At 44.2% G+C, this 13,617-nt stretch overlaps 1 protein-coding gene across 11 annotated transcripts in view; it reads right to left on the bottom strand.

The window, feature by feature from the left end:
• Positions 1-11,790, bottom strand: part of ARFGEF3 (ARFGEF family member 3) — a 127,184-nt gene extending 115,394 nt beyond the window's left edge. For all 11 annotated transcript variants that reach the window (XM_065588752.1, XM_065588753.1, XM_065588755.1 and 8 more), the window contains exons 1-2: positions 11,549-11,790; positions 7,201-7,252 (exon numbers count right to left, since the gene is read on the bottom strand). In XM_065588752.1, coding sequence (XP_065444824.1) covers positions 7,201-7,252; positions 11,549-11,633 — 137 coding nt within the window. In that variant the 5' untranslated portion in view covers positions 11,634-11,790. The remainder of the gene's footprint in view (positions 1-7,200; positions 7,253-11,548) is intronic.
• Between the last annotated feature and the right edge of the window lie 1,827 nt (positions 11,791-13,617).

Here is a 13,617-nt window from a genome sequence, read left to right as displayed (position 1 = left end):
TGCCTGCATTACTTAGAGAAACCTTAAGCTGCTCTACAGTTTTGTTGGGAACTGCAGAACTAAATTGGCCCCCGGTCAGTCTCAAGTCTGAGGAAGTGGAAAACTGGCTGAGAACTACCTCAGGTTCTATGTAAAGTACAGCTCAGTTTGACCTGACCCAGCATGTTAAGAGAAAACATTATGAAGAGCCTCTACTAAACCTACAGGGGCTGGTTTTGAAACTTAACTCACTGGCTTTTCATTTAATCACTATGAAACACAGATGCAAAAACATATGCTTGTGCTGGTCTCCCAACACATCACACCACATCTCCCCTTCCTTCTGTTCAGAAGCCCAACGTGCTCCTTATAGGCCGGGGAACAGGGGAAAGAAAGGCCCTCCATGTCCTTAGCTTAGTTTTGAACTTGCTACCAAACACGTAATGCAATAAAGCACATTCACTAGATGTTCAGCTAAAACATCTTCTCTGATTCTGTGTACACCACACACTTCTATTGGATAAATGGGAGTGTTACTCCTTACGCACACAAGACTCTGGATGTTGGGTAACTGAGATAGGAAATCCACTAAACTGTCCCCTTTGGAGAACACTGTAAAAACCACCTATGTCCTAAATTGTCTATATTGTCTTCTTCAGATAGCTGCCCTTTCTTTAATCCTTCCCACATGCTGGCTTTACATAGCTCACACATCGATGGGCTCTGTTAACTTGGGATGATGTTATTTGGTTTGCACCTGAGCTCAAGTTAGTTTTCTATCATAATCTGACATCATTAAACATTCTGGGCCAGATCCTCTGGCCCCGCTGAGCTGCACTCAACACAATAACAGCAGAAGGAGTGAATGGTGGTTTCAAGGTGGATGAGAAGTGGATGAGTCTTGGGTTTGTGCCAGCCCAGAATTTCCCTGCTGCCACATGGCAAGGAAAAGAGACTGCAGGAAATGAGGCATGGTCAGGACATTTCTGTGCTGCACCTGTTCTTGGCGACTGCTTTGACCCTTGACAGTCACTGCAGCCCAGCAGAAGTCACAGTCGTCTTTAGACTGTTCTCATTAAGTGTAGGGGACCAGCCTGCACAGATCTGCACTTGGATGAGTGCAGTGCCGAGAGGAGTTTCAATCCACTCTCCATTTGCACTCTCAATTTTAACTGCATTCCAAGATCTGGACCACTGTGGATCTGTGATAAAACACAGGGTCATGCTTTACAAATAGGGAATGAAGAGTAAGCTCAGGGGGGGGAAGGATAGGTGAAGACATTCTATCTCCTAGACAAGGCCTGGTATAAGAGTCTGAGACCCAGAGGCCCCTTATATAATGACCTTCATGTCTTGAACCCAGGCCCTCAGGGCTCATGGGAGCAGACACACTCCAATACGCCACCTGGCAGCCTGCTGATGATGGCTTGCCTGGGACCAGGGGTGAGAGTAATTTAAAGGACTTACCAGTACTCCAGAGTCCTTAGGAGGGAGCGGGGCCTCAACCGGAAGAGGCGGGGTCTTTAAATCCCTGGGCACTTTAAATCACCATCGGAAGGGGCCCCTGCCTCTGGTGGAGATTTAAAGGGCCCGGGGCTCCGCTGCAGTAGCGGCAGCCGGGAGCCCCTGGCCCTTTAAATCACCGCCAGAGCCCTGCCGCCGCTACCCCAGGGCTCCGGCAGGCTCTGGGGATGATTTAAAGGGCCCGGGGCAGTATCCGCTACTGGAGCCCTGGACCCTTTAAATCGTCCCCAGAGCCCTTGGGAGGTGGTGGCGGGGCTCCGGCAGCTATTTTAAGGGCTGGGGCGGTAGCGGCTGTCGCAGCCCCAGACCCTTTAAATAGCCACCGGAGCCCTGCCACAGCTACCTCAGGGCTCCGTCACCAGGGCTCTGGTGGCAATTTAAAGGGCCCAGGGCTCCAGCCGCTGCTGGGAGCCCCAGGCCCTTTAAATTGCTGCCAGGGGAAGCTGATCCACCCCGGTATAGCGCACTGGCTCTTGCTGGTACACCGTACCGGGGCGTACCGGCTTACTTTCACCTCTGCCTGGGACCCACCAAGCTCAGCTCAGTGAGAAGCTCTGCCCAAGTTCCAGAACAGCTGATTGGCCCTATTCAAGCAACCAGCAGAAACAGGAAGCTGTCTGAATGAGGCTCCGCCTTGCTCCTACAGCTTGATTTCCTGGCATCCCAACCTAGCTTGACTCCTGGCATCTGACTTGTGGTTCCTGACCTCCTGTTTGTCTCCTGCCTCTTATTCCCCTTCCCACCCCAGTATCCTGACCCAGCTGACTCCTGTCTCATGGCTGTGGACTCTGGCTCTGACTACTAGGTCTGGCCACCCATGACCCAGCCCTGACACCTTGGTGCTAATATATCTCTCTCTGTCTGGGTCAGATATATGCAGAATAGTTCACCGAAAAGTGGCATGTAATAGCTCTACTGAAAACTAATTGTCCACAGATCGACATAATCATAATATTTAAGGAGTTATGTAGCTATACAGAAAATTATGTTCTTATGGTCTTTGAGTTAAGGCAGGTCACCAGGAGGTGGCATGCCTCAGAAATGTTCCTTTCAGGCAGGAGATAACAGACACCTATCTAGTCATTTGTGTATTGTATACCTCACAATTTATGCCTGTTTGTACTGAGCCACAGGCTAAATAAGTGACTGCAAAAATCTATGAGAGGAAGTCTACAAAATGAAACAAACAGCAGGGCATGTCCTGTTTATGAATAAAGACAAAAGGAGAGGACTCGTATATCTTGGGGAGCAAAAAAAACCACAATGGATCCTTCACCTAAGAAGCTGACATGTCTGTCTCACAAAAGGAGGGTCACAGCAGCTTAGCTATAAAACTCCATAAGGATTTTGGAGTGAGACAAATTCTACAAGATATGAGAGTATCTAGTTAGTTAAGTCTAGGCTCTAAAATGAATGTTATGTTTTTATTTTATACGTAACCATTTGTTTCCAAAACATCTACTTGCTATTTCTTGAATCTCTGTCCTTTGTTAAATAAACGTATACCTTATTTCTCTGAAAACAAATCTAAGCGCTGTGATTAAGCAAAGTGGTGATCTGGGGTTGAACTGGTAAGCTGGGGTGTACAGTTGCTTTGGGAGCAGTGAAACTGTGAATGCTGCACACGACCAGAGGTCCACGGGCAGAATACTTCAGGGAAAGGTTCGGAGGTCTCGAGGGGTGGACTGTGCCTATTGCTAACCCGTAGAGTCACAGCAGAGCCTGCAAAGGCCTAGAGGGCAGTGCTTGTGTTGCCTGTGGGGTAGTGGAGCAGACCCCCAGTAGCCAGAGACAAGGCTTTCTCACGCTAAGGGCAAGTGCAAGGTGCCTCATAGCCCTGGTTACTCCCAGGAAGTGTCACAGCGTCCAGCGTGACAGCTGGTGTTTTGACACCTAGGGCCCAACACCAAACATTTTATACACACATTCCACTTTTTGTAGAAACAAATAACACTAATTACAGCATTCCTGACAAATCTGTAGGTTAGATTTCACTTCAGCACAGCTGAAGTTGTCAAGATTTCTCGTTCCAAAAAATTAGCATTTACAATGGAAAAGCCAATTCACATTAATAAAATCGTGAGGAAAGAGTTCTTAAGAGATGGTGAGCAAATGAAAAAGCTGATCTGTGAAAAGGTTGGCAATGAGGACAATACTACGTAACACTATCACAGGGATTAGTGTGAAAAAAACAAACTACAGTGAACACACTATGCCACAGATGGAAAGATAAAGGGCCAGACTTACTCCTTCTACTTCAGCCATGGTGCAAAGCAGAGTAAACTGACCCTAACAGGTCACCTGAAAATTACTCAGATGTGGTGGAGTTCTCAGCTGGCATGAAGCTGGCTCCTACCCCAGCTGTCCCCTGCCCTCCATTCTGACACAGGCTGCATGTCTGGATGGGAAAGAGTGTGCCTGGGATGAAGCAGAGCAAGATGCACTCTACCAGTTCTGTACTGACGTATGGTTCCACAGGGATCGTATCCAACTGGCATAAATCAGAGCAACCTCTAGGCTGCTTTAGTTTATCCCAGGGCACTCAATGAATTATAGAGGCATAACTGGATCTCCGATCCCCCAACTCTCCATATACATTTACCAAGTGCATGCTTGGAAGAGTAACAAATCTGTTCCCAGATTCCCAATGTTCCCAGTACTTGGCATTTGAAGTTATTAGAGTTGGTTGGAAATTCTGACAATGCTGATGCATTGAAATTGAAACATTTTGTGGAGATGGTTTGTTTTTAACAAATTTGCAATGGAAATCTACCTGTTTTCCTGCCAGCATGCCAACCCAGCTCTTTGGGAGCTCACCTAGCAGGATGGCAGATTTCTTTGACAGTGTAACAATATAGGGGGGAAGCAGTAGATGTGGTATATCTTGATTTTAGTAAGGCTTTTGATACTGTCTCATATGACCTTCTCATAAACTAGGGAAATAAAACCTTGTTGTAGCTCCATCTAGGTGGCTGCATAATTGGTTGGAAAACCATTCCTAGAGAGTAGTCATCAGTGGTTCACAGTCAAGCTGAAAGGACATATCGAGCAGAGTCCCACAGGGATCGGTCCTGGGTCCAGTTCTCTTCACTATCTTCATAAATGATTTAGATAATGGCATAGAGAGTATATTTATAAAGTTCAAGGACCATAACAAGCTGGGAGGGGTTGCAAGTGCTCTGAAGGATGGGATTAAAATTCAAAATGTTCTGAACAAACTGGAAAATGGTCTGAAGTAAATAGGATGAAATTCAATAAGGACAAATGCAAAGTACTCCACTTAGGAAGGAACGATCAGTTGCACACATACAAAATGGGAAATGACTGCCTAAGAAGGAGTACTGTGGAAAGGGATCTGGGGGTCAGAGTGGATCACAAGCTAAATATGAGTCAACAATGTGACACTGTTGCAAAAAAAAAAAAAAAAAAAAAAAAAAAAAAGGGGGCAGCAAACATCATTCTGGGATGTATTAGCAGGAGTGTTGTAAGCAAGACGCAAGAAGTAATTCTTCCACTCTACTCCATGCTGATAAGGTCTCAGTTTGAGTATGGTGTCCATTTCTGGGTGCCACATTTCAGGAAAGATGTGGACAAACTGGAGAAAGTCCAGAGAAGAGCAACAAAAATTATTAGAGGTATAGAAAACATGACCTACAAGGGAAGAGTGAAAAAATTGTGTATGTGTGAGACATAAAAACAGTTTTCAAATACATAAAAGGTTGTTACAAGGAGGAGGGAGAAGAATTGTTCATCTTACCTTCTGAGGATAGGACAAGAAGCAATGACTTAAATTGCAGCAAGGGAGCTTTAGGTTGGACATTAGGAACAAATTGAATAGGGAGGTTGTGGAATCTCCATCATTGCAGGTTTTTAAGAACAGGTTAGACAAACACCTGTCAGGAATGGTCTAGTTATTATGTAGTCCTGCAATCATGGCAGGACGACTGGGCTAGATGACCTGTTGAGGTCCCTTCCAACCCTACACTTCTATGATTTTATGACAGGGAGCCAACAGCCTAGAAGCCCTGCGAGCCCCAGCTCCTAAGCTCCCATCCCAGGCTGTTCTGAAACTCAGCTAGTGGGCTGCCACCGAGTGGGGCTCCAAAGGCTCCCAGAATCTTGGCTCCCTTTCAGCCTATCAGGTGATCTGATGAAGAGCCAGGAACCTGGAAGCCATGTTCCAAATCTCAGAGGCTCTACGGTTAGCCAGGACTCAGAGCGCTTCCAGACACCTGGTTCCTCCACAGCTCACCAGGCAGTCTGACAAGGAGTCAGAATCTGGAAGCACGAGGAACTCCAGCTCCCAGCTCAGCCAGGGCAGACCTGGAGATTCCCAACTGCCCTTCAGCTCACCAGTCTGACTGAAGAGGAAGTAGCTTGGACGAGCTAGCTCCCAAACTCCTAGGCTTGTAACTCCTCAGCAGCCTGGGCTCCCAGGGTCCACGGCTCCAGGGCAGTCCACCAGGCTGACTGCCTCAGAGCTGGGACGTCAGTCCCTTTCATGGGAGATTGTGAAATGTTTGAATTTTATTCCAAATCGGAATGAAATCAGTTTTCAAAATATCAAAATCCTCCGCAAAACGGAATTACCTTTCCCCACCCCACTGTATCCTATGCCAGACAATCCACATACACCTCCAGATGACCGTAAGAGGAAAAAAACATGTCCTCGGAATCAACTGCGAGCACCATGCTACTGACAGTGAATTTTGAAGGCAAGATCAGAGGTTTAGGGTGCAAGATGGCATACAAAGGGGGTCTATACTAGGCTTCTTTCTGAAAAAACTGCTCCCTCTGCTACGGCTCCAGTCACTTTGCAGTGCTAGTGCAGGAAAGGCTCCTATGGCTGCTGCTACCTGTTTTAAAACCATTCTGTTTAAGCCCTGTTCTGAGCAAGTTTCAATGAGGTGGTAGTAAAAGCACCGGCAGCTGCCAGAGCCTTGTCTAGCCTAGCAGTCCTGATGTCGCTACCACCCATGCAGCTGCACCTGGGATAACAGTGCAGTGAGATCTGTCAGGAAGAAAAGTCTAGTGTAGACAAGGTAAAACCTTAGACTTGCTAAGGAACCCTAAAGCAACTTATGAACTAAAACTCAAACTGAAACGACAGACCAGGGATTTCAAACCTAAAAAGTGACCATTTGGAAACAATATCCTTTTCTCAATTTCCATTTACTGCTGGGCTAACAATGAGAGTTCACTGCCACTTTATAATACGGAAGACTGAATAACTAAAATAATAATACTTGGCTCTTATATAGCATTTTTCATCAGGCGATCTCAAGGTGCTTTACAAAAAGTCAGTCAGTATCTTTATCCTTGCTTTTACAGATGAAGAAACTGAGGCACAAAACGATGCAGTGACTTGCCCAAGGTCACTCAGCAGGCCAGTGGCAAAACCAACACTAGGTTTCCTGAGTCACAATCCATTGTTCTATCCCTAAGACCACACTGCCTGTCCCAATGGTTGCTAATTTCCAGTACACAATGAATGATCCAGATTTAACAATACAGTATATGAGTCTGAAAGGAGCAGTGAGAATAAACAGGCTTCCATCATGAGTGTCATCCTGCCACAGTCCAGCCTTCCTTTCTCACTGAACATCAGTAATATACTTCTGTCCATTTCTGACCTTTTTTGTAGGCTTTGCCAATACCCATGGCATCACATGATCCAAGAAATTTATATTTCCTTACCTCAGCTGATATGGAGGGATCTTGGTAGCAGCATCAGAAGATTCCAAAGTTTCTGTATGAGTAAAGGAAAGAATAAGAATGTTAAAGGAGACAATGTATTCAGAATCTAAATACTCTACATTTCCACAGTTCTGAATTATTGTTCCCAAACCTGACTTCTATCAATAGCACTGACAGTTAATTTACAGCTTATAATTTCAAAAAATTCTCTGTGGGCCTGATCCTGTGTGAGGTTTTAAGTGCTTTTCTCATTGTAGGGAACCTTCTAGATGTCAGCATGATGACAGACTATCCTGTTCCAGGGTCCTGTACATATCTACAAATTTGCACCAAAATAACAGCAGCTGTGGATTACAAATGATTTAATTATTTCAGTCCAAATCTGTGTGTGGACACTGTTTCAAAATCAGTATCCACCTGGACTTGCAACAAAATAACTAAACTGGTTTTAGGATATTGATTTAGTTACATTGGTGCAAGTTTATGTATAGATTAGGACTGTCGATTAATCGCTGTTAACTCATGTGATTAACTCAAAAAAATTAACTGTGATTAATAGCACTATTAAACAATAGAATACCAACTGAAATTTATTAAATATTTTTGGATTTTTTCTTCTACATTTTCAAATATATTGATTTCTATTACAACACAGAATACAAAGTGTACAGTGCTCACTTTATATTATTTTTGATTACAAATATTTGCACTGTAAAAATGATAAACAAAATAAATAGTATTTTTCAATTCACCTCATACAAGTACTGTAGTGCAATCTCTATTGTGAAAGTGTAACTTAAAAATGTAGATTTTTTTGTTACATAACTGCACTCAAAAACAAAACAATGTAAAAACTTTAGAGACTACAAGTCCACTCAGTCCTACTTCTTGTTCAGCCAATCGCTAAGACAAACAAGTTTGTTTACATTTACGGGAGCACTGCTGCCTGCTTCTTATTTACGTCACCTAAAAGTAAGAACAGGCGTTGCAGGGTATTTACGTGCCAGATATGCTAAACATTTGTATGCTCTTTCATGCTTCGGCCGCCATTCTGGAAGACAGGATTCCATGCTGATGATGTTCATTTAAAAAAATAGTGCATTAATTAAATTTGTGACTGAATTCCTTGGGAGAGAATTGTACGTCTCCTGCTCTGTTTAATGCATATTCTGCCACATATTTCATGTTATAGCAGTCTTGGATGATGACCCAGCACTGTCACTGCAGATTTGACAAAACACAAAGAGGGTACCAATGTGAGATTTCTAAAAATAGCTACAGCACTCGACTTAAGTTTTAAGAATCTGAAGTGCCGTCCAAAATATGAGAGGGACGAGGTGTGGAGCATGCTTTCAGAAGTCTTAAAAGGGCAACACCCTCAGTTCTGCGGCAACTACAGAACCCAAACCACCCACAAAAAAAAAAAAAAAAAAAAAAAAAAGAAAAAGAAAACACAACAACCTTCTGCTGGTGGCATCTGACTCACATGATGAAAATGAACATGGATCAGTCCACTCTGCTTTGGATTGTTATCGAGCAGAACCTGTCATCAGCATGGATGCATATCCTCTGGAATGGTAGTTGAAGCATGAAGGGACATATGAATCTTTAGCGCATCTGGCATGTAAATATCTTGTGATGCCGGTTACAACAGTGCCATGCAAACACCCGTTCTCACTTACAGGTGACATTATAAACAAGAAGCGGACACCGTTATCTCCTGCAAATGTAACCAAACTTGTTTGTCTGAGCGATTGCCTGAAGTAGGACTGAGCGGCAGGGCCAGATCCAGAAACGGCAGGGGGGGGAAAAAAAAAAAAAAGCCGTGATCGCGATCGGTGGTAGCTGCACCGTGCTGCCTTCTTCTTCGGCGGCAGGTCCTTCCCTCCGAGAGGGACCCGCCGCCGAAGAGCCCGACGTGCCGCCCCAAGCACTTGCTTGCTCAGCTGGTGCCTGGAGCCGGCCCTGCTGAGTGGACTTGTAAGCTCTAAAGTTTGACATTGTTTTATTTTTGAATGCAGTTTTTTTTTGTACATAATTCAACGTTTATAAGTTCAACTTTCATGATAAAGAGATTGCACTACAGTACTTGTATTAGGTGAATTGAAATATACTATTTCTTTTGTTTTTTTCAGTGCAAATATTTGTATTCACAAATAAATAGAAAGTGAGCACTATACACTTTGTATTCTGTGTAGTAATACTGAAATAATTATATTTGAAAATGTAGAAAACATCCCAAAATATTTAAATAAATGGTATTTTATTATTGTTTAATTGTGCAATTAATTGCAATTAATTTTTAATCGCTTGACAGCCCTAGTATAGATCAACCCCAGCACTGACTTATGTTGCTTGAACTCTCTCTTGAGTCACAGACTCTCTCTGAAAATGTGTGTGTAGCTCATGACACTTTGTTCATTTTCACTAAACAGACACTCATTTTATTAGGTAGTTAACAACAAGGTATGTGCAGTGAGGTGCTCTCAGAACTGACCTCTTAGCATAAATTAGTGGTTGAGAAGTTACAGTACAAAAAATTGCATTGTAACAGAAAGCACATTCATCAAAAGACACCTTATGTATGTGCTCACTGAGAACTAAGAAAAAATACTTCCAATGTATTGTACTTGGTATACCACCCAACCAGCCTTATCTTTGTATGGAAGATACATATTTTTAAAGAATTCAGTGTTATATTAGACTGAATGATTGCATGTTATTAAAACAAGCAGTGGTTCTGCAATCATCTTGTTTGCTCAGCATCTCTATCACTGGCACTTTTGAATGGTAAAATATTACTTCTCTTTCCAGTGAAATAACTTAAGGGCCTACACCAGATCTTGCTCCCAAAGAAAGGTGTTAATAATTCCAATATAATCAACAAACACACAGTTCCCTTCATATAAATACTAAAATATCCATAAAATATGCTTATGGTGGTTTGAGTCTGAGAAGGAAAAAAAGCTACACAACATTTGTTTTTCACTTGAATAGCTGTTTATACACATATTTATACTGCTCCAATCACAGTAGTGTTTAGGCACCAATATGGATTTCCTCTGAAATCACTGGGCTGTAGCAAAGCACTGTTTGGCCACACAGGGCAACCTGCACTTTTAAAAACGACATCAGATGACTGAATCACAACATATACATTTGATGGGATAACAATAAGGTACCTGCCAGTGAAACATAAATTTATTCATTTTTTATTCTCTCTAGTTTTAACATATAATGTGATTCACTGCAATTAGAATGCACCTGAACATGAGATGATGATTGACTGAATATAGTAAAATCAAAAGCTTTTTAAACACGAAGGGGACATTAGCTTGACACCTGTGAGAGATGAGTAATTCCTCTACCCAGAAGTACCTCAACCTCAACAGCTGTCCTCATTAAGTCATCATACCTCCTTCTCAAATTTAATTAGCAGTTGTAACACCCTTTCATATGTTAATAGCTAACCCTATACAGTCTATGCCAGTGGTTCTCAAACTTTTTACTGGTGACCCCTTTTACATAGCTAGCTTCTGAGTGCGACCCCCCCTTATAAGTTAAAAACACATTTTTATATATTTAACACCATTATAAATGCTGGAGGCAAAGCAGGGTTTGGGGTGGAGGCTGACAGCTTGCAACCTCCCATGTAATAGCCTTGTGACCCCTGAGGGGTCCCGACCCCATTTGAGAACCCCTGGTCTATGCCCAGTTGGTGTTGGACTATATAAGCTCCCCACTGTTGTGTCAACCAGGCAGTTTTTGGGTCATTCCCTTCTGAACAGTTTTACACCAGCCTGACAGAAGAATTTACTTACCTAGCAACTAAGGTAAATGCAATTAACATATTTCAATAAAACCAGTGGTGCTACTACAAGTGCAAGGAAACTGCAGGCAGTGGGCTCACATCAGCCTTCCAGCAATGGTGAATCACTGAGCCATACACCTGCAAGCTCATATATGTTGCTCGAAAAATATATAATTAAATACAATCCTACTTAAGACTGTCTGCGCCCTGGCTGGAAAAGAAAACATTGCCAACCGCTCGGTTTTCCTGAACTATTGGCTGAAAGCCAACAAATCGATAGCAATGTGTGCATTAGAGCCTCCAAAGTGGAGGGTGGGAGGAATCCTTTAACACAGGTATGGCTTAAATCAATGGGAGAAAGGACCCAAGAAATGGTAGGTAGAGATTTCCCAGGCACGGCGTGTGCACAATGGGAAACACTGCAAATACATTAACAGCGTACCCATAACGGGAGCCGGGCAAAGCAGGGGGCTGGGGCATGCACTGGGAGAAAGCGCCCGGGGGCAGGTGCCCCCCTTGCCTTGCCCGCTTCCTTACCAATGGCCCAGCCGCAGCTCTCCTTGATCGCTTTGTATTTGTTCCCCGACGCTTCCTTCTGCAGCTTCCTCAGGATTTCTTCCATCTTGGCTCCCCCAGGGACGCTGCACGGCGCGGCAAGGAGACGCGGCTGCGGACGGCAGGGCAGGGCAGGGCGGGTGTCGCCCCTCGCCCGGCTCTAAGCGGGGACGGTGCGCAGCATCCTGCCCCGGGCGCGCTGCTGCTGTTGATGAATCACGCTAAGCTCCATGACGGAGACACGTCAGTTTGTGCCGCTGCCTCCTCCCCCTTGCCGGCTTCCCCGCGGGCAGGTCCCTGCGGTGCAGCTGGGCTCCGGGAGGCGGCGGGAGGTGTCTCTGCCGCCGCTAGGAAGCCGAATCCTCAGCCCCGGCCAGTGCCTGCCTGGAGCCGGGCTCCCCAGCCCAGCGAGGCCCCGGGAAAAGGTGGCAGAGGATTTCCTAGCCTGGGAAGGGACGGAAGGGGATGGACTGGGGAGGGAGAGCGAGCGCTGTTGGCTGATCTCGTGAGCAGAGCACAGAGGCTGTGTCCGGGCTTTCCCGCCAGTGCACACCTGAAGCCCTGGTCTCTCCACTGCTAACTTATGTTCCTGTAACTACGTGGCTCAGGGTGGGAGGAAAGAGCCGGCTCTGTTGCACAGCCAAGGGCTTGCCGATATCACAGTCCATAGCCACTCCCATGGTGAACTGTCACTACACGTATTATTGCTGTTCCCTAAGCGTTTGCAGCCCACGGCAATCGCCTCCTCTTGCTAGCCCTGTGTGCGCAGGCAGCGCTGAAACGCTCTCCCAAGCGACCTGGGGATTACAGGGCACCAAGAAACCCCCGGCCTGTTTTCATTGTGCATTTAGGGCCTAATCCTGCTGCCTTTGGTGTCGGTGGTCAAAATCTCACCGTCTTCAGTGGAATCAGGAGCAAGCCCTAAATACCTAACAATTCCCTGTTGTGTGCAGAATTAGTTTAAAGGAATAGTGTCAATCTTGAAACCATACGTTGTAAATAAAGCATAAAAATGGCCATACTGGGTCAGAGCAATGGTGCATCTAGCCCAGTATCCTGTCTCCAACAGCAGCCAATGCCAAGTGCTTCAGGTGGAGGGTACAGAACAAGGCAGTTTTAGAGTGATCCACTACTGTCTTCCCCTCCCAGCTTCTGACAGTCACAGGCTTAGGTCACCCAAGCATGGGGTTGCATCCCTAACTGTCCTGGCTAATAGCTGTCAGTTGATGGACCTATCCTCCATGAATTTATCTAGTTCTTTTTTTAACCCAGTTTTCTTTTTGGCCACCACAACATCCAATGACAGTGAGTTCCACATATTAATTGTGTGTTGAGTGAAAAGTACTTCCTTATGTTTATTTTAAACCTTCTGCCTATTAATTTCATTGGGTGACTCCTGATTCTGTATTGTGAAAAGGTGTAAATAACAATTCTCTAGTCACTTTTTCCACACTGTTCATTATTTTATAGATTACTATAATATCTGTCTCCTTTCTAAGCTGAACAATGCTAACCTTTTCATTCTCTCCTCATATGGAAGCCATTCCATACCCTTAATTGTTTTTTCTTTTTTGCTGCCCTTCTCTGAACCTTTTCCAGTTCCACTACAGTATATTGTTTTTGAGATGAGGCAACCAGAACTGGCCACAGTTTTCAAAGTGTGGGCATAACATGTATTTATATAGTGGTATTATGATATTTTCTGTCTTATTTTCTATCCCTTTCCTAATAGTTGCTAACATTTTGCTAGACTTTTTGACTAATGCTGTGCCCTGAGCTGAAGTTTTCAAAGAACTATCCACAGCATGTGTATTTATGTTCCTTATCAAATTATTTCACCACCAAAAATCAATTCAATGGTTTGGTAACTGCTGATGCTCTTTGTTTACTTCGTGCTTTTTTCTTTGTTTGACTATGAAAATGAATAAGAACAATTTCAATTTGTTTATAATCAGTTTCACTGTCATATATGTAGTGCTCCAAAGTTTGGGCTTGAAGCATTGCAAAGCAAGGTTTAAGAAATCCATTGTTTCCATTGGACACCTTTTAAA

The sequence above is a fragment of the Chrysemys picta genome, chromosome 3 (genome assembly GCF_011386835.1).
Source record: "Chrysemys picta bellii isolate R12L10 chromosome 3, ASM1138683v2, whole genome shotgun sequence".
Taxonomy (NCBI): domain Eukaryota; kingdom Metazoa; phylum Chordata; order Testudines; family Emydidae; genus Chrysemys; species Chrysemys picta.
This window is presented reverse-complemented; position numbering and strand designations above follow the sequence as displayed.